This window comes from Schistocerca piceifrons, chromosome 1 (assembly GCF_021461385.2).
Source record: "Schistocerca piceifrons isolate TAMUIC-IGC-003096 chromosome 1, iqSchPice1.1, whole genome shotgun sequence".
In the NCBI taxonomy this organism is placed as follows: domain Eukaryota; kingdom Metazoa; phylum Arthropoda; class Insecta; order Orthoptera; family Acrididae; genus Schistocerca; species Schistocerca piceifrons.
In genome coordinates, this window is record NC_060138.1 from 90,071,617 (window position 1) to 90,090,537 (window position 18,921).

Consider the following 18,921-nt stretch of genomic DNA (forward strand, 5'->3'; position numbering starts at 1 on the left):
CGATTTTCAAAGAACAATTTCAAATATTTGCCAAAAATTGCAAAAAAAATATATATATAATATAAAATAAAAATATCGGCACTCGATATTGCCTTTTCACTATCGATACAAATCAATATTTTTGAGAAAAAATATCAATATATCAATATTTTATCAACAGCTGTACCCACAACACGTCAAGGAAGAACAAGATACGAAGCATATGCCACTGGCTGACAATCCTTGATATAGGACCTCAGTACTTGAGTATCAGCTTACTAAGAAGCCTCTCCAGAAAGTTACATCATAGTATACATGACACTAACTTTCCAAAGTAACTCAGAAACTATCTGATGGAAAAGGAATTTTACGGTCTTAAGGAGTATCTCTTAAGTCAAATTTGTGTATGTTGTTCTTTGTAATTAATGGCGTTAGTTAATGTAATTAATCTGGTTGCACTTTAGGATTATTTCCTACAGTGCAACTGTTTTGATTATACTATTGAGTGTTTTCTGTGTTGAGTATGACCTATATGACATGCACACTTGCTGTTCATAATATTTCCTATAGTATCATATAAAATTAAATTCAACTAAAGGTCATTCATGAACTAAATAAATACAGATAAATTGGATATAGGAGAGGTAAGTTGACAATACTGGACAATTATTTTGGATGTTCATAAATCTTGTATTAAAAATTTTTCAGTTATTACAATGTGCTACATTAATACAGTTTATCAGACAATCTCTCAATCGAAAGTTTTAAGCAAAGACATGAATAAGTACTGGGTTTCTATTCCTATTATATAAGTACATCAGTGTACTCTAGAGCTGTCCTGAGCAGTTTTGTTCACCAGTCTCTTTCTTCTGGTTTCCTATACTTAAAGTCAATGCAGTTAAAAATGTCCTCCTCGCTAGTAATGGGAATCGGTTCACCAGCCACACCTGGAACAGTTAATTCATTCACTAGCTAGCTACAATAACTCAAGGAAACATCAAAGCAGCATTAGTGTTACATATCACTTCTAACCTCACAGACTGAATCTCATTCAAAGACATTATGTATGTACTTGAACGTTTCTTCCTAGATAAACAGGGAGTATGTACATCAAAAGAGTTAACCTGAGCCTTTAATATTCCTCATCAGTTTTGGGCCATGAGACAGTATAGTTGCCATGGGTCACATTATTCATTAATGAGCTTACAATCCCAATCAGTCAGTAATTAAACATCATCTTTCACTGCCCTACTAACGAGCAAAAGTGGTGATAACAGTTTACATGAACTTGGAATTATTTATGAATGCTTTTTCCTTTTGAATATAAAATTCTTGAATGGCATGCTACTTGCCTTCAGAGAACAGGGGTCAGTTTGTGAGTTATAGTCACGCTAAGCCATTAATTATTTGTTTTATTTTGATATAGTGTTTCATCAATTCCCACATTTTGTGTTTATTGTACTGGCATCATTTTTGGACTTTTTGTATTGCTATCAGTTTTTGGTTTTTGTATTGGTATTGGCATTTTATGTTGAGCTATACAGAGCAGGTGAGGTTTTTGATACCACATTTCATTAGGTCTTGTGATATTTCACTATGTATTGGTCATGGGCATTATAACATTTTTGAGGAAGGGAGATTGGGGAGATGGCAAGACTCAAAAATTTCTATTTATGATATAAATGAGTTCCACTTATTACCTAAAAGAGTTTGTCAGTTTTGATACATGTCATACCACAAGAACTAAATTTTAGTTCCACAAAGATCTTGTTATATATTACAGAATTGATGGTTATCCATGCACATCATGAAGCATGTGAGAATCCAGAAATGAATAGAAAATGTATGCTTCAGATCCCAGAGGAAGGGTTTGAAGTGCCTCCTTTTGCCCCTCCTTATAGACATATATGGTATTCGTATCATTTTTATACTGATATTGGTTTTTGGCTTTCTGTATTGTTATCAGTCTCTTAAGTTGAGCTACATATGTTAAGTGATGTTTTCAATACCAGTTATACACTGAAACACCAAAGAAACTGGTATAGGCATGTGTATTCAAATACAGAGATACGTAAACATGCGGAATACCAACGCCTATAGAAGACAAGTGTCAGGCCCAGTTGTTAGATTGCTACAATGACAGGTTATCAAGATTTGACTGAGTTTCAACATGGTGTTATAGTACGCGCATGAGCGATGGGAGACAGCATCTCTGAGGTAGCAATGAAGTGGGGATTTTCCCTTGCAACCATTTCATGATTTTACCCTGAATATCAGGAATCCAGTAAAACATCAAATCTCCGACACTGGTGTGGCTGGAAAAAGATCCTGCAAAAATGGGACTAATGACAACTAAAGAGAATCATTCCAACATGACAAAAATCATTCCTTCTGCAAATTGCTGCAGATTTCAATGCTGGGCCATCAACAAGTGTCAGCATGTAAACCATTCAACGAAACATCATCGATAGGGGCCTTTCAAGCCAAAGGTCCACTCGTGTACCCTTGGTGACTGCACGACACATAGCTTATGCCTCGCCCAGGTCCGTCGACACCGACATTGGACTGTTGATGACTGGAAACATGTTGCCTGGTCGGACGAGTCTGATTTCAAATTGTATTGAGCGGATGGACGTGTACGGTTATGAAGACTACTCATGAATCCATGGACCCTGAATGTCAGCTGGGGACTAATCATGCTGATATAGGTTCTATAATGGTGTGAGGAGTGTGCAGTTGGGAGTCATATGGGATGTCTGGTCACCTGCATCCATTCATGTCCATTGTGCATTCCGACGGACTTGGACAATGCCAGCAAGACAATGCAATACCCCACACATTCAGAACTGCTACAGAGTGGCTCCAGGAACACTCTTCTGAGTTTAGCGCTTCCACTGCCCACCAAACTCCCCGGGCATGAACATTATTGAGCTTATCTGGGATGCCTTGCAACATGCTGTTCAGGAGAGATTTCCACACCCCCATACTCTCACAGATATATGGACAGCTCTTCAAGATTCATGGTGTCAATTTCCTCCAGCTCTACTTCAGTCATTAGTTGAGTCCATGCCACGTCATGTTGCAAAACTTCTGCATGCTTGCAGGGGCCCTACACAATATTAGGCAGGTATACCAATTTTTTTGGCTCTTCAGTGTAGTTGGTTTGAAATACTTTTGTGTTTTTTTGCGACTTTCAAATCAGTCACGGTATTGTGATTCCCTTCTTGTTTTGTTTTGTGTATTTTGCTGCATCATGATTTTGTGGCTGTTATTTTAGATATTAGTTTGTCCTTGTGCAAAAGTGCTAATTTCTTATCACTGCCCCATTAACTTCAATATTTATTATTAATAATTTGTATGATTCTCTATTTGATGTACATTTTTGGCACAATGGGAGCATGTAACATCCTTGGCCAGTATTTACAAATCGTGTTTGTGCTGCATCTTGGGACTTGTTATGACACCACTGGTCTAAGTCAAGGGATGGTATCTAATGCTTTGGTATATCCTGTTGATCCATTACCTGTCTCCAAACTAGCATTAACTGAGACAAATACAGGTCTCCGACTTCCATAATCATGGGCAATTACCAGACTTCCATATGCCTTGAAGCATGAGCATGTCAGAAACATGATTCACACTATGAGGGCACTGGAAGTGATGGGTAACTTTACTGATAAGTCCCACACGTGAACAAGTAGTCACTACCAATGACACTTTTCAAACAGTTGCAAGTTGATTACAATAGATGTACTTATCATTCCTATAGATCCGTAGTGAGGAGATCCTCTAGGATGTAGAACATGTCAGGAAACAAGACTACACAATAATATTTACAAAAAAAGTATGATTTTGTATATTCCACAGATTCTAAATTAAATGATTTTCATGGAAGTGCAATTACGTCAAAAACCTTACACACATCTACATTTAAAAGTTAATGGCAAATTTGCCACAAAACATGTAGATGTTTAAACAAAGGCGCATATGACAACTCTTAGGCTATTGTAGCCACACAACATCAAATAGAAAAATCATTTTACAACACTTATTTACATTGATCACATTACTCCACTGAAGTTGTACAGATGTCACATTGTACAAAATGCTCCCATTATTTGATATTAATAATAACATGTACACATCACTTGATTCTGCTAAGAAATTTATCAATGGAGAAGGAGGAGTTTGCCAGCAGTAAATCCTTTGGGCTTCTCTACAACTGGACTTTATTAGTACAGTAGTTAAACTTTTTATGGCTGCTGATAAGTTATTGAAAATGTGTATTCCTGAATAATGGACACCCTTCTGGACCAAAGTAACTGACTTTAAATCTCAGTGAAGATAATTCTTCTTTTTAGCAATGATGCCATGAAATGAATTGTTGGTTTGAAAAATATATTCCATTAAGGAGTAAAGATGTTATGAAACTGTAGTTGGTATTTGTTTTCAGAAAATTCTAGACATTAAGATACTAGCAACATAATACAAAAATAAATCCAATTTCTACAATATGTTGGGCTGGAATTTTTCCACAAGCTTCTAAAATAAAAACATACTTCCACCTGTGTAAGAAATGGAAGTAACACGAATTACTGGACCAACAGAGAGCTGTCTCCAGACAACCTTTCCTTGTCTACAAAAGAGAAAAATTCATAAAATAAGTGCTCAGATAAATTCAAATTATTATAGCAAACTGCAAACAGCTATAACTATTTAACACATAGTGATGTATCAATAACAATTATAAATAGTAAAAAAAAGATAAAAATTTTGATTGTTGTGCAAGTACAGTAAATCATACACCAGCACGTGCAGAGTGATTCATATGTGGAAAGTTCATATCATAAGTGAGAATGGTGGATACCACACAGAAGGTTTTCTGCATGTTAAATTCTAACAGTTGTTCTGTCATCACAGTGCAAAGAAGATTTCAACAGCAATGCTATCAAGCATCTCCAAATAGCAATTACCTCCACAGATGACATCAACAGTTTGAAGAAACAGAATGTTTGTGCAACTCGATGACACTGTATTGTGCTCTTGGCCACGTAGATCTCCAGACCTGAGGCAATGAATTTCTTTTGGCGGGTTACATAAAGGTCTTGTGCTTTCTTTGTCAATATCAACTCCAGAACTCAAAATGTACGTTTCTAATGACGCTCGCATCAGTTACTTCACTGTTTTAGAATGATGGAGTGAAACGGATTACTGTTTAGACAATGTCCATGTGACCAAGAGTAGTAGTATAGAAATCCTATAAAGTATATATTTTTTTAAAAAATGAACTTTTTTATTCTCTTTAATTCTTATCACTGTGCATTAAATAGTTATAGCTGTTTGTAATTGTTATATACATATTGAATTGTCCTGGGAGTCTCGGTTGGAATACAAATAATGGAAGGTCAAAAGGTACACAATCACTGTATAGTTGTAGCATTGAGTGATCAACAGGAACATACACAAGACTGAAAACATTATCCAGCGCCTGAAAGTTCAACATCATTTTCATTCCTTTTTATATGCTTGTCAATATCCCAACAAATTAACTATACAGAGAGTGATTACCCCCCTCACACCTTCCATTATTCATAAAAAAAATTAATGAGGTTATCTAATAACAGTTACATTAGGAGGTACATATTGTGTGCTGCCACTAGGTGACAATTTCTTTCTTCTACCTTCTCAACCACTATTGATGCAAAGTGAGTATGCAGTCATTACTACCACCTACATAAGAGGTGTGTGAGAAAAGTAATGAGACTTACTTTTTATCTATCAACACTTTTTTTTAACATAATTTTTTTTTTCAAACAACACTATTGCCCCCTTCAAAGAAGTTCCCTCCAGCAGCTATCACTTGCAGTCATTGTTCCCGGTCTTGGTAGCAGCACTGAAAGGCGTCAACTGATAGCACCTTTAAAATGTCACTCACATTCAATTTCGCCAACAGAAAAAAGTCACGAGGACTCAGACCAAATGAATGGGGTGAGCTGTGGAACAACAGGAATGGCTTTTGGGGTCAAAATTCTGTGATGGAAGTAGCCATGTGACATGGGGTGTTGTCCTGATGCTGCATCCACTTGTTTGAAATGTCTGGTCTCACTCAATACACCCTTTTCCTTAGCCTTTCAAGGAGATCTTTGTAAAACACTTGGTCAACAGTTCGTCCTTGAGGAACAAATTCTTTACGCATGATGCCCATACTATAGTAAAAGCAAATCAATATTCTCTTGATCTTTAATTTGCTCATTTGGGCTTTTTTCGGTCAAGGAGATGTCTCAGTGTGTCACTTCTCATTTTGCCACTCTGTATCATACTCAAAAATCCAAGATTCACCACTTGTGATCACAGGACTGAACCAATCTTCTCAAGAATATCAACATGTTTCTTTGACTCTCCTGTAACTCAGTCAGGAGACTTTTCAGCACCATTTGGACACAGGTCTCTTTCTTATTGGCAAAACGTTGGTCAAAATTTGATGTATGGTGGGAGTGTCTAAGTTTAAAAGTCACCCATCATCCTTATTGTCAAACGTCAGTCTGATCTCACAAGAGCATGCACCTGTTGGACATTTTCATCAGTTTTTGAAAATGAAAGTCTCCTTGAGTGAGGTTCATTTCCAATGTTCTTGGGCTTCCAAACATGATATGTGCCACCAAAAAAAAAAAATTCTGCTCTTGATAAGGAAAGTTACCCACAAGCTTATTTCAACTTTTCAAAGATCATACTTGTGGATTCCCCAACTTTAACACAAAACCTGATTGCATAACATTGCTCTAAATTCTGCTGTTCCATTTTCATAACATGCAACTTCACTGATGGCACTCTCAAAAGTCACATGATTGCTGAACAGAACTGAAACTGGAACAGAGCATCTAGAAGAGGTGAACACATTGGCATACACAAGTAGAACAACACAGCATTGCCAGATCACTTGCACTGTTGTCAGTCTCATTACCTTTATCACACACATTGTGGACAGTTAACCATGAAGAACAACACTAATGTATCAATAAATCATTTGTGAATTTTTGTTGAGTTTCTTTCATATACAAATTTAAAAAAAAAACTGTAACTCAGTTTGTATCTAAAACTGGATATGTTTTATCAAACTTCTCGAATGCACCATTCTCCAAATATTTTCTGTCCTGCCACAAACACACAGAAAACTTTAGGTTTTAGTGTCGTATAATTGTATCTCATCAGTCGCTAAAAATAAATTCACCATAAACTGAAATAAATTGCAAATCCGAAAAGAAAAAGATCAGTTGCATCATAAATGAATTGGCTACAGAAAGTAAACTTCCAAGTTTCATTTTAATGATCCATTATTTCTCCTCACGCTACAACTAATTTTTAATTATCTCTTACTGCCTTGCACTACAACATGTTACTATATATGTGACTGATGACCACATCTCCTACTGAATATGTGAAATTCACAAACTGAAAAATGTGGATGTTACCTACATTTTTGGGTTTATTTCATGAATATTCACTGAACCTTTTTAATAATAAATTATGCTTTGTTTTTATTCACTCAGCAGAATACGAGCATTGAAACACATGGAATAACACACAAGATGAGCTCTGAAAGCTATAACAGCATCAGTAGCAGGCTATTAACTATATTAAAAGCGAAAGAAAGAACCAAGTTGTCAATTCCCTCTACTATAGCAGAACAAAAAATAACATATAACTGGTTCTTTTCCTCCTGAATAAACTGTATACACACTACACTGAAACATAGGCTTTTCCACTCACCTGACAGAGGTAAGAATAATCGAACACACAAAGGGAAAGTATAGAGTACTGTACTCTCTTAACATAAAATTATTCCTTAATTTAATTCCTTCAATTCCTACTATCATTACCACATCTGTATAGACTTCTTTTAGCTGACACTCCAAGCTGCTGGATGTCCTGCAGTGCCAATATTTCTTATCACTCCCTTCCGACTTATAAACCAAGGCATGCTTTTATGTGTCACATCCCACAGTACACAGACATGTCAAGTGGTGACAAGCCACATATCATTTCTCTTTTCTTACTACTTTCACCATGACGGGCTACAAAGAAACAGTTTTGCACAGGCCAACAAGAGAAGACATCTTCCTCACCAACAACAGAGGACATCTTCCTTTTTCCAGATTACTGATTAAAAAGTTCTTGAAACATTAACTGTTTTAGGCTAGTTATAAACATAATTGTCAAATATTAGTTTTCCTCTCCACAAACTAAAATAACTACAAGACAGAACTGAAGAAATTTTGTAATGAGTATTGCTGTAATATATAAATATCATCACTACTTAGTGACAATGTTGTAATTAAGATACCTGTGCTTCCAACAGGACGTAATGAATATTCATTCAGTGTAAAGCCCTTTGACAGAGCATGTGTTCTCATCTCTTTGTTGAACAAGTCTGAACCTGTGAAATACAGGATAGCACAGTAGAACTGATCATATGGTATAAAACGGATGTCCAGTCGTCTCACTGGTGTCTCTTTGGATGTTTTTTGAACTCCGGACAACCTGCATGCACCCTGTAGAAAATACAGACATCTATTACAGCATCAATAGAAAAACTATAACTATATAAACATAATACTGCAGTCATGAAAAGACCTATTTCCAAGATTTATTTCATTGTAAAGTTTTTGAAACACAAAATTAATACAATTCTTAAAGTAGATGACAAAATCATTTCTTGTTGTGAAGGTTAAAAAGTTTACATTTGATGTGAAATACTGAGTCTAATGACTAATACTTAGAAATTAAATATTGTTTTGTGTTGCAGCAATTAAATTATGGTGATATTTAATAAATTCAAAGGATTCTTCATAGAAATTAAACTCTAAATAGTACATAGTAGGGCATGATCTTTGATCACTACCTTTAATCTTAGTTACTTGGAAAAATCCAACAGTGTATTTATCGGCATTCTACTGTTACATATCACCTACTTTTTGAAACTCAATGAAGAAACAGGTCAGGTACCTTTATCTGATGCACTGGTTAAGAAACACGCATACATATTCCTGGACAACAATGTATGTAGCTAACCTATGCAGGTAAACCTTTCACTCCATGTCTTGAGCCAATCACTATCACTCATGGGGAAATGTCAACCTTAAGTTCCTGGTCCATAGAGCTCATGAACTGTTAGACAAAGAGTGCCTTGTCAAAGGATTTCTGTTCAAACATTGTTACAAGTACACTACTACATTATGTAACTTGCTAATGATTTCTGTGGCTGAGATTGTTGCATCATTAAACGGGCTGGGAACATAATTTACTGGTCATGGATTACAGATTGAAACTGAAGAATCTGCAGAAAGTTGGGAAATTAAGAAGATATGACATTGATAAACTGACTCATTCAGAAGGAACTGCGACATTTCTGTAGTGAACATTAGGCAGAGAAAAAAATTGGGCTTGCGATAGCACTTCCTGAAGCTTTGTACAGAAAAGTATGTACTATTTCAGCAGGTTTCATTTCCAACAGGTTTCCAATTATAAAGATTTCCTCCTGGCACACTCTTATTCTGTACAGGAGCTCCTCACAATAGTCAAGGAATTTCCTCTATAATGTCTAAATTATTCGCACAGTCTCTCATGATTTTTTTGTGTTTTATTAATTCTTTAATTTTTTGTTTATGATCAGCATCCTGTAAACTACGCGTTTACTCCTTTCATTACGAAGTAGCTTTGGACTCATATGGTCCCGCAGCACATGATAGATAGATAGATACATAGATAAATAAATAAGTAATGAATATGAAAGATGCTGAGGTTTTCAAAGGGGCCATTACACAAGTGGCTGGACGAAACAGAGAAAAGGAATGTGACAGAAGATGAAAGGGCAGCTTTCAGAGATGAAATAGTGAAAGCAGCCGAAGATTAAACAAACAAAAATATAAGGCCCACTACAAATCCTTGGGTAGCATACAAATTATTGAACTGAATGGTGAAAAAGAGGAAATATAAAAGTTAAATAAGCAAAAGCAAATATAAACATATAAAAATAAGGCTGGCAGGATGTGCAAAATGTTGAAACAGGATAGACCCAATGATAAATGCAAAGCCTGGGGGAAATCAATATGCTGCCTATAGGAAAATCAAACAAATTTTTGAAGAAAAGAGAAATGGTGATATGAATATCAAAAGTGCAGATCGAAAGCCAGTAATAAGCAAAGAATGAAAGGTGAAAAAGTGGAAAAAATGTATATAAGAGCTATAAAAAGGAGACATACTTTCAGTCAATATTATGGAAAGGGAAGAGAAAATAAATGAAGATGAGACCAAAGATATCATAGTATTTGAAGCATTCAATTGAGCACTATTGAACCCCGAGTCGAAACAAGGTCCCTGAAGTAGACAACGTTCTCTCTGAATTACTGAGATCCTTGGACAAAACTATTCCATTTGGTATGCAAGATATATGCAACAGGCAACATACCATCAGGTAAATGGAATAATTCCCATTCCAAAGAAGATGGGTGTGAATATTACTGAACCATTAGTTTGATACATCATGGTTGCAAAATACTAATATGAATTTTATTTACAGAAGAACAGAGAGAGTTCTAGAAGCCCACCTTGGGATTCCACAGAAATGTAGAAACATGTGAGGCAATACTGACCCTACAACTTATCTTAAAAAGAAAAATCAAACAATGGAAAATTCAGGATGGAATAATTACAATATTATGAAAAAGATATATAGCAGAGATGCTGAGTCCCAGATAGGAAAAAAAAAAAAAAAAAAAAAAAAAAAAAAAACTGTCAAACACGTTAGCTTTCAGTCACAAATGCCTTCTTCTGAATTAGGCAACATCAACATGCACACTCACACAAACGCAACTCACACACACAACCACTGTCTTTGGCAGCCTATCTTCAGCTCAAAATCTCCACTATATGTCGAGTAGCAATCTATCCTTTTCATAGTATTGTCATTATCTTAAAAAGATATTTTTGTAGCAGTTGTAGATTTAGAGAAAGCATTTGACAATAGTGACCAGAGTACGCTCTTTGTAATTCTGAAGGTAGGATTATAGCCCCACCCCCCCTCCCACACACACACACACACACACACACACACACACACACACACACACACAAAATTGTTCAATCTGTAAACTGAGCAAGGAGACTAGTGGTAAACAGAGGAATTTGAAAAGGAAATTAAAGTTCAAGGAGAAAAAATAACAACTTTAACATTTGCTGATGACATTTTCATTCTTTGGAGACTGGAAAGGACTTAGAACAGTTGACGGGAATGAAAATTGTCTCGGAAAAAGGTTAAAAGATGAGCAGCAACAATATTATAACAAGGGTAATGGAATGCAGTAAAATTAAATCACACAATGATGAAGGAATTAGATTATGAAATCTGAATAGTAGATGATCAGTTCTGCTACTTGGGCAACAAGATAACTGACAACACTGAGAGTAGAGAGGAAATAATATGATGACTGGCAGTAGCAAAAACAGTTTCTGAAAAAGAGAAATATTTTAATATCTAATACAAGTATAAGTATTAGGAATTTTTTTTAAAAATATTCATCTGGAGTGTAGCCTTTTGTGGAAGTGAAACGTAGATGATAAATAATACAGTCAAGAAGAGAATAACAGCTTTTGAAATGTAATGCTACAAAGGAATGTTGAAGAATAGATGGGAAGATTGGATAAATAATAAAGAAATACCGAATGAGACTGGGTAAGAAATTCATTTGAGGCACAACTTGACTAAACAAAGGATTCAGTTGATAGTGGACAGCCTGTGGCATTAATGGATAGCCAATTTGGTAATAAAGGAAGTATAGTGTGTAAAAATAGAAGAGGTAGATCAAGATTAGACTACAGTAAGCAGGTTAGCATGGTCAACAACCTCATACTCAAATTTTAACCAACAAATTACAGTTCCTTGATATACATGTTTTTCCTAGTCTCGCTGTCAGTATTTTCTGTCTCAAGTGTACCTACAGCACTGCAAATGGTCAATATTCATTCTTCTCTTATGTCTTGCAACTTGATTGTCAAGCAGTATATCAGCTGACATATAGTGGAATTTTTATCGACTCAGTTACTCCTGCAATTTTGATAGGTTAAACCTATTCATAAAGATTGCACCACAAGCTGTGGTTAATAGTTGTGAAGACAGAAAAACACACCTGGGCATCAATACTAGATGTTACCATAAAAACCTACTTCATTTGTATGGAATAAACTGCTTAAAAGATAATGTCCTTTCACAAACAACACACTATCATCATTACAAGCTTTTAATATGGATAAATTCATTCTGGGATGCCATATGAACTTAACTGACAAAGCTCCTAATTTTGAATGAACTCTTTTTCGTGGTGGTGGAAGAATTAACACTGATCTGAAACATTCACCACTACTATGCAAAACACAGTCAGAAAATTATTTTGTGTGAAACTGCAGTATTCTTTTGAACAAAGATTGCTCACTTTTTTGTCCCAATCATGAGATAAATATCAATGAAGCAATAAAGTTTGTCAAATCCTATGCATTTCTACTTTGGCAAAAGAGAATGCAGGCTAGCATATATACCTTGGTGTATCAATAAAATTGATTACTTTCAGTTACTTTCAATACCATCAGGTACTGTAACACAGATATCACAAATATATATGAGTGTCATTTTATTAGTGAAAGTGAAATGTATTTTATCAATGTAGAGTCCCCCCATGAACCACGGACCTTGCCACTGATAGGGAGGCTTGTATGCCTCAGCAATACAGGTAGGTACTGTAGCTGCAGCCACAACTGCATATCTGTTAAGAGGCCAGACAAACATGTGGTTCCTGAAGAGCGGCAGCAGCCTTTTCAGTAGTTGCAAGGGCACCAGTCTGGATGAATGACTGATCTGGCCTTATAACATCAACCAAAACAGTCCTGCTGTGCTGTTACAGCAAACAGCAGGAAGCAATGGGAAACTACAGCTGTAATTTTTCCTACGGCATGCAGCCTTACTGTATGGTTGAATGATGATGGATGGCATCCTCTTGGATTAAATATCCCAGGGGTAAAACAGTCCACCATTCAGATCTCCAGGTGGGGACTACTCAGAAGGATGTCAGTATAAGGAGAAACAAAACTGGCATTCTATGGATCAGGACATTAAATGTTAGAGCCCTTAATTGGAAAGGTAGATTAGAAAACTTAAAAAGGGGAATGGGTTGGTTGGCTGGTTGATTTGAGGGAGGGGACCAAACAGCAAGGTTATCGGTCCCATCGGATTATGGAAGGATACGGAGTGAAATCAGCCATGTCCTTTCCTGAAGTGATTTAGGGAACTCATGAAAAACCTAAATCAGGATGGCCGGACACTGGTTTGAACCACCGTCGTCCTGAATCCAAGTCCAGTGTACTAACCATTGAGCCACCTCACTTGGTCAAATGGATAGATTAAAGTTAGATATAGTGGGAGTTAGTAAAGTTCGGTGGCACAAGGAACAGGACTTCTGGACAGGTGAATATAGGGTTCTAAACACAAAATCAAAAAGGGGTAATGCAGGAGTAGGTTTAATAATGAATGGAAAGTGGAAATACAGATAAGCTACTGTGAACAGTGTAGTGAAAGCATTATTGTAGCCAAGATAAACATGAAGCTCACACCCACTACAGTAACACATGTTTATATACCAACTAGCTCTGCAGATGATGAAGAGATTGAAGAAACATAAAATGTGATAAAGGAAATTATTCAGATAGTTACAGAAGACAAAAATTTAATAGTCATGGGAAACTGGAAAAATAGTAAGTGGATATGGACTGGGGGAAAGGAATGAAAAAGGAAGCCACCTGGTATAATTTAGCACAGAGCATAATTTAACATAGCTCACAATTGGTTTAAGAATCATGAAAGAAGGTTGTATACGTGGAAGAGACCTGGAGACTCTGGAAGGTTTCAAATAGATTACATAATGGTATGACAGCGATTTTGGACCCAGATTTTAAATTTTAAAACATTTTCAGGGGCAGATATAGACTCTCACCACAAGTTATTGATCATGAACTGTAGATTAAAATTGAAGAAACTTCAAAAAAGTAGGAATTTAAGGAAATTGGACCTGGATGAAATTGAAAGAACCACAGGTTCCAGAATGTTTCAGAGGGAGCATTAGGGAACAATTGGCAAGAACAGAGGAAAAGAATACAGTAGAAGAAGAAGAATGGGTAGTTTTGAGAGATGAAATATTGAAGGTAACAGAGGATCAAGTACATAAAAAGACGAGGCTTAGTAAAAATCCTTGGGTAACACAGGAGATACTGAATTTAATTGATGAAAGGAGAAAATGTAAAAATCCAGTAAACGAAGCAGATGAAAGAGAATACAAACATCTAAAAAATGAGAATAACAAGAAGTGCAAAATGGCTAAGCAGGAACAGCTAGATGGCAAATGTAAGGATTTAAAAGCATACATCACTAGGGGGAAAATAGATGCAGCCTACAACAAAATTAAAGGGACCTTTCGAGGAAAGAGAACCATCTGTATGAATATTGAGATCTCAGATCAAAAACCAGTGCTAAAGCAAAGAAGGGAAAGCAGAGAGGTGGAAGGAATATATAGGGAGCTATACAAGGGTGATGTACTTGGGGCAAGATAATGGAAATGGAAGAGGATGTAGATGAAGATGAGATATGATATTGAATGAAGAATTTGACAGAGCACTGAAAGACCTACGTCAAAACAAGGCCCTGGGAATAGTTAACATTCCGTTAGAATTACTAATAGCCTTGGGAGAGCCAGCCATGACAAAACTCCTCCATCTGGTGAAGCAAGATGTATGAGGTAGGCGAAATACCCTCAAACTTCAAGAAGAATATAATAATTCCAATTCCAAAGAAAGAAGGTGCTGACAAGTGTGAAAGTTATCAAACTATCAGTTTAATAAGTCACTGTTGCAAAATACTAACACGAATTCTGTACAGAAGAATGGTAAAACTGGTAGAAGCTGATCCTGAGGAAGATCAGTTCGGATTCTGGAGAAATGTAGGAATACACAAGGCTATACTGACCCTACAACTTCTCATAGATGATAGGTAAAGGAAAGACAAACCTATGTTTTTAGCGTTTATAGACTTAGAGAAAGCTTTTGACAATATTGACTGGAACACTCTCTTTAAAATTCTAAAGGAGGCAGGAGTAAAACAGAGGGAGCAAAAGGCTATTTACAATTTGCAGAGTAACCAGATGGCAGTTATAACAGTCAAGTAGCATGTAAGGCAAGCACTGGTTGAGAAGCGAGTGAGATGGGGTTGCAGCCTATCTCTGACATTATTCAATCTGTATACTGAGCAAGCAGTAAAGGAAACAATAGAAAAATTAGAGTAGGAATTAAAGTCCAGAGAGAAGAAATAAAGGAATGGACAGCGTCTTGAAAGGAGGGTATGAGATGAACATCGACAAAAGCAAAACCAAGATAATGGAATGAAGTAGAATTAAATCAGGTGATGCTGAGGGAATTAGATTAGGAAATGAGCCACTTAAAGTAGTAGATGAATTTTGTTATTTGGGAAGCAAAGTGGTCAAAGTAGAGAGGACGTAAAATGTAGAATGGCAATGGCGAGAAAAGTGTTTCTGAAGAAGTGAAATTTGTTAACATCGAGTATAGATTTAAGTGTAAGGAAGTGTTTTTTGAAAGTATTTATACGGATTGTAGCCACGTATGGAAGTGAAATGTGGACAATAAATAGTTTAGACAAGAAGAGAATAGAAGCTTTTGAAATGTGGTGCTACAGAAGAATGCTGGAGATCAAATGGATGGATCACAAAACTAATGGGTAGGTACTGAATAGAATTGAGGAGGAAAGGCATCTGTGGCACAACCTGACTAGAAGAAGGGATTGGTTGGTAGGGCACATTCTGAGACATCACAGGATTACCATTTAGCCCTGGAGGGAAGTGTATGGGGTAAAAATCGTAGATGGAGAGTGGAGAGTCAATACAGTAAGCAGATTCAGAAGGATGGAGGTTGCAGCAGTTACTCAGAGATGAAGAGGCTTGCACAGGATTGAGTAGCATAGAGAGCTGCATCAAACCAGTCTTCGGACTGAAGACCCCTTCCCTCATCACCCTCACAAACAACACAAACACAATACAATGCTACACACTACCTGCAAACATCACCTACAGTGGACAACTGCACATACAGAAGACTGATTTAAATTACCATGAAAATGCTTGTGCACTGCACAGTATGGTAAGTTTGAGCTCACTGGCACAAACTTCCTTCCTGCAGAGGAAAAGATCTGTTCAACAGCCAGAGTACACAGGACTTCCTACTACCACTATGTAATGTTGCCTAATGTTTCAGTTTTGTAATACATCACTAAAATTAATCAAATAAAGTTGGACCACACTGTGTGCCAAAGTGTCTTTTTACACTTTGTGAAAATACAAGAGAAATGACTGAGCATTTAGCAATATTACATGGATACACTTTCATTGGAAGCTCACATTTTAAGATAGCAAAGGTTTTCTGTGTATCACAAGATTAAAACAAACGCTTTATGTTAGACACACCAAACAAAAGTTTGTCAAAGTGGTGCTCAGGTTCTAGTGTACAATCAACAGAATGTGAGTCCTGCGAACTGGTGTTCGTCTTAGAGACCACAACCACTAAACAGTGGTGGATTAGCTGGAAAACATACAGATTACATCTGGAGTTCATAACTGCCTGGAGATGGGGTTGAGTGACGTCACAGGAGAAGTAGAGAGCTAACCATTTGTAAACATAGCAAAATCAGTCAACAGCAGAGTACAAGCTGTCCAAAGAGAAATCCAACTACACAATGAGGTCATCACTACTCAACTTCATATAGCTGAGTTATCTGCTCTGACATACATTGTGGTGGACTTTATAGGCTGTTTGATGGCACAGGGTAACACAGCATAGTCACCATCTGCAATGGCCTCTTCTGACTCGACACCCGGCAGTACGCCCTATGCTGGTCACATTGACATCCTCATCAAAAAGCAGTAGATATGTAGATACTGTATCTCTGCTGGACGAGAACGCAAGGAGTTCGTTTTAGAGAATTGTGGGAAAGTTGAAGATAAAATCTAATACGAAAGACAACTCTCCTGGCCGGCCGCGGTGGTCTAGCGGTTCAGGCGCTCAGTCCGGAACTGCGCGACTGCTACGGTCGCAGGTTCGAATCCTGCCTCGGGCATGGATGTGTGTGATGTCCTTAGGTTAGTTAGGTTTAAGTAGTTCTAAGTTCTAGGGGACTGATGACCACAGATGTTAAGTCCCATAGTGCTCAGAGCCAACTCTCCTGGATTAGACTCATCTCTCCATTGGCCGTAAGTGAAAATTAGTGAGTACATGAAAGTTTGTGTGGAGGTCATTAAGAGGGACAATTTATCACACACCATATGATGGCTTGCAGAGTACAGCAAAAAGAAGATCAGAAAGCTGGGTAAATCTTTTCGGGGAAAAAGCAATATTAGGATTCAATGTCCTGGTGATGAGAAGATCCTCAGGGATGGAACACAAGCTTAAATTGGAAATGGTAACTGGTCATTTCCTTCTCAGAGGAACCATCACAGTATTCTGCTCAATTAATTTAGGGAGACTACAGAATACCTAAATCTGGATGACCAGACAGGAATCTGAACCCAATCTTCCCAAATGTATATCCTGTGCTTTACAACTGCACCACCTAACTTGGTTCCAATCTTCTGGAGTCCTTCGGAATTGATAAAGGGTACTGTAAAAATTGAATTACATCTGTGTGAGTGTAAATTGTAACAAGTTGCTACAGTCAACAGTAGTATACATCCAGCTACTGCAAAAATTAAATTATATGTGTGTGAGTGTAAACTGGGACTAGATGTCAAAGTGAAGAGTAGCTTATTTCCAGCTACAAACATCTTTTGAAAACAACGACGATCTAACCCAAACTCAAAAACTACTACTTCACCTTGAGATATGCAAAGCATTATTCATTAAGATTTGATTCTTTTGGAACAAAGTCATGACAAGCAGTTTTACCAATAATGTCTTCAGAGACAGGAAATGAGTTCTTTGGGTGAGTGTGGAACGCACCAATAAAACCGCTTGCACACAATACACCATTATTTCCTTTTTTTTAAAGTGAAAATCAGCACTTCTGTAGTATCTTAGCCTCCACATTCTCCTGATCAGGCACTGCATGGTTTTTTTCCTCTTTGAAAAATTGAGAAGTTACTGAAGTATGTCTTTTTGGCAACCTTCAAATGTCATATTGAAAGCTGTGACAGACCAATTGAAAACTTACTACACCTGCTACCTCCAGAGACGCTTTGTAAAATCTTAGTGACCTCTAAGCGTGGCACCTGAAGGCAAGTGTCCGGTTACTCGGGGTATCTAGTAAGACACTTATCGCATATGCGGACAAGGTGATCAAAATGAGATACCGCCTGCTAGGTATGCAACACACCTGATGTCAGGGTAACACAGTTATAATCTTAACTGACTAAAGCTACTAGGAAAACTACCACTACTGACACTAACTTAAAATACTCTACGGTACTTTTACAACTCGAAACAAAATAGACAGATAAATAAATAAACAAATAAAAAAGAGTTTCGAATCGTATAGGTAGTACCAGTTACACCTGCCAGGACCTCAATAAGCATGTGAAATGGACAGTCCAATTCTGTTAAATACCTATGCACCATTGCTGGTCAAATCATATCATTACCATTTATGAAGTTAATAGTTTCGGCCATAACTATCTGCTGATAAACATCGTGCTTATGTATTTGGATTTCACATCAGATGATACTGGTCAGCGCAGCCTACAACAGCTATGGCAATCTCACACTTTCTTTGAAAGTTTGTGACTTGGACTTAGTTGTAAGTGTGCTGCAGTCTGAAGCGTCATTTTCTATACACGGGGATTTGGTGTA

At 36.9% G+C, this 18,921-nt stretch overlaps 1 protein-coding gene across 1 annotated transcript in view; it reads right to left on the reverse strand.

The window, feature by feature from the left end:
• Nucleotides 1-658: 658 nt before the first annotated feature.
• Nucleotides 659-18,921, reverse strand: part of LOC124782192 (DNA polymerase beta-like) — a 55,753-nt gene continuing 37,490 nt past the window's right edge. Inside the window, exons 6-7 of the mRNA XM_047253921.1 lie at nt 8,321-8,528; nt 659-926 (exon numbers count right to left, since the gene is read on the reverse strand). Of these exons, the coding sequence (XP_047109877.1) occupies nt 832-926; nt 8,321-8,528 (303 nt within the window). The 3' untranslated portion in view covers nt 659-831. The remainder of the gene's footprint in view (nt 927-8,320; nt 8,529-18,921) is intronic.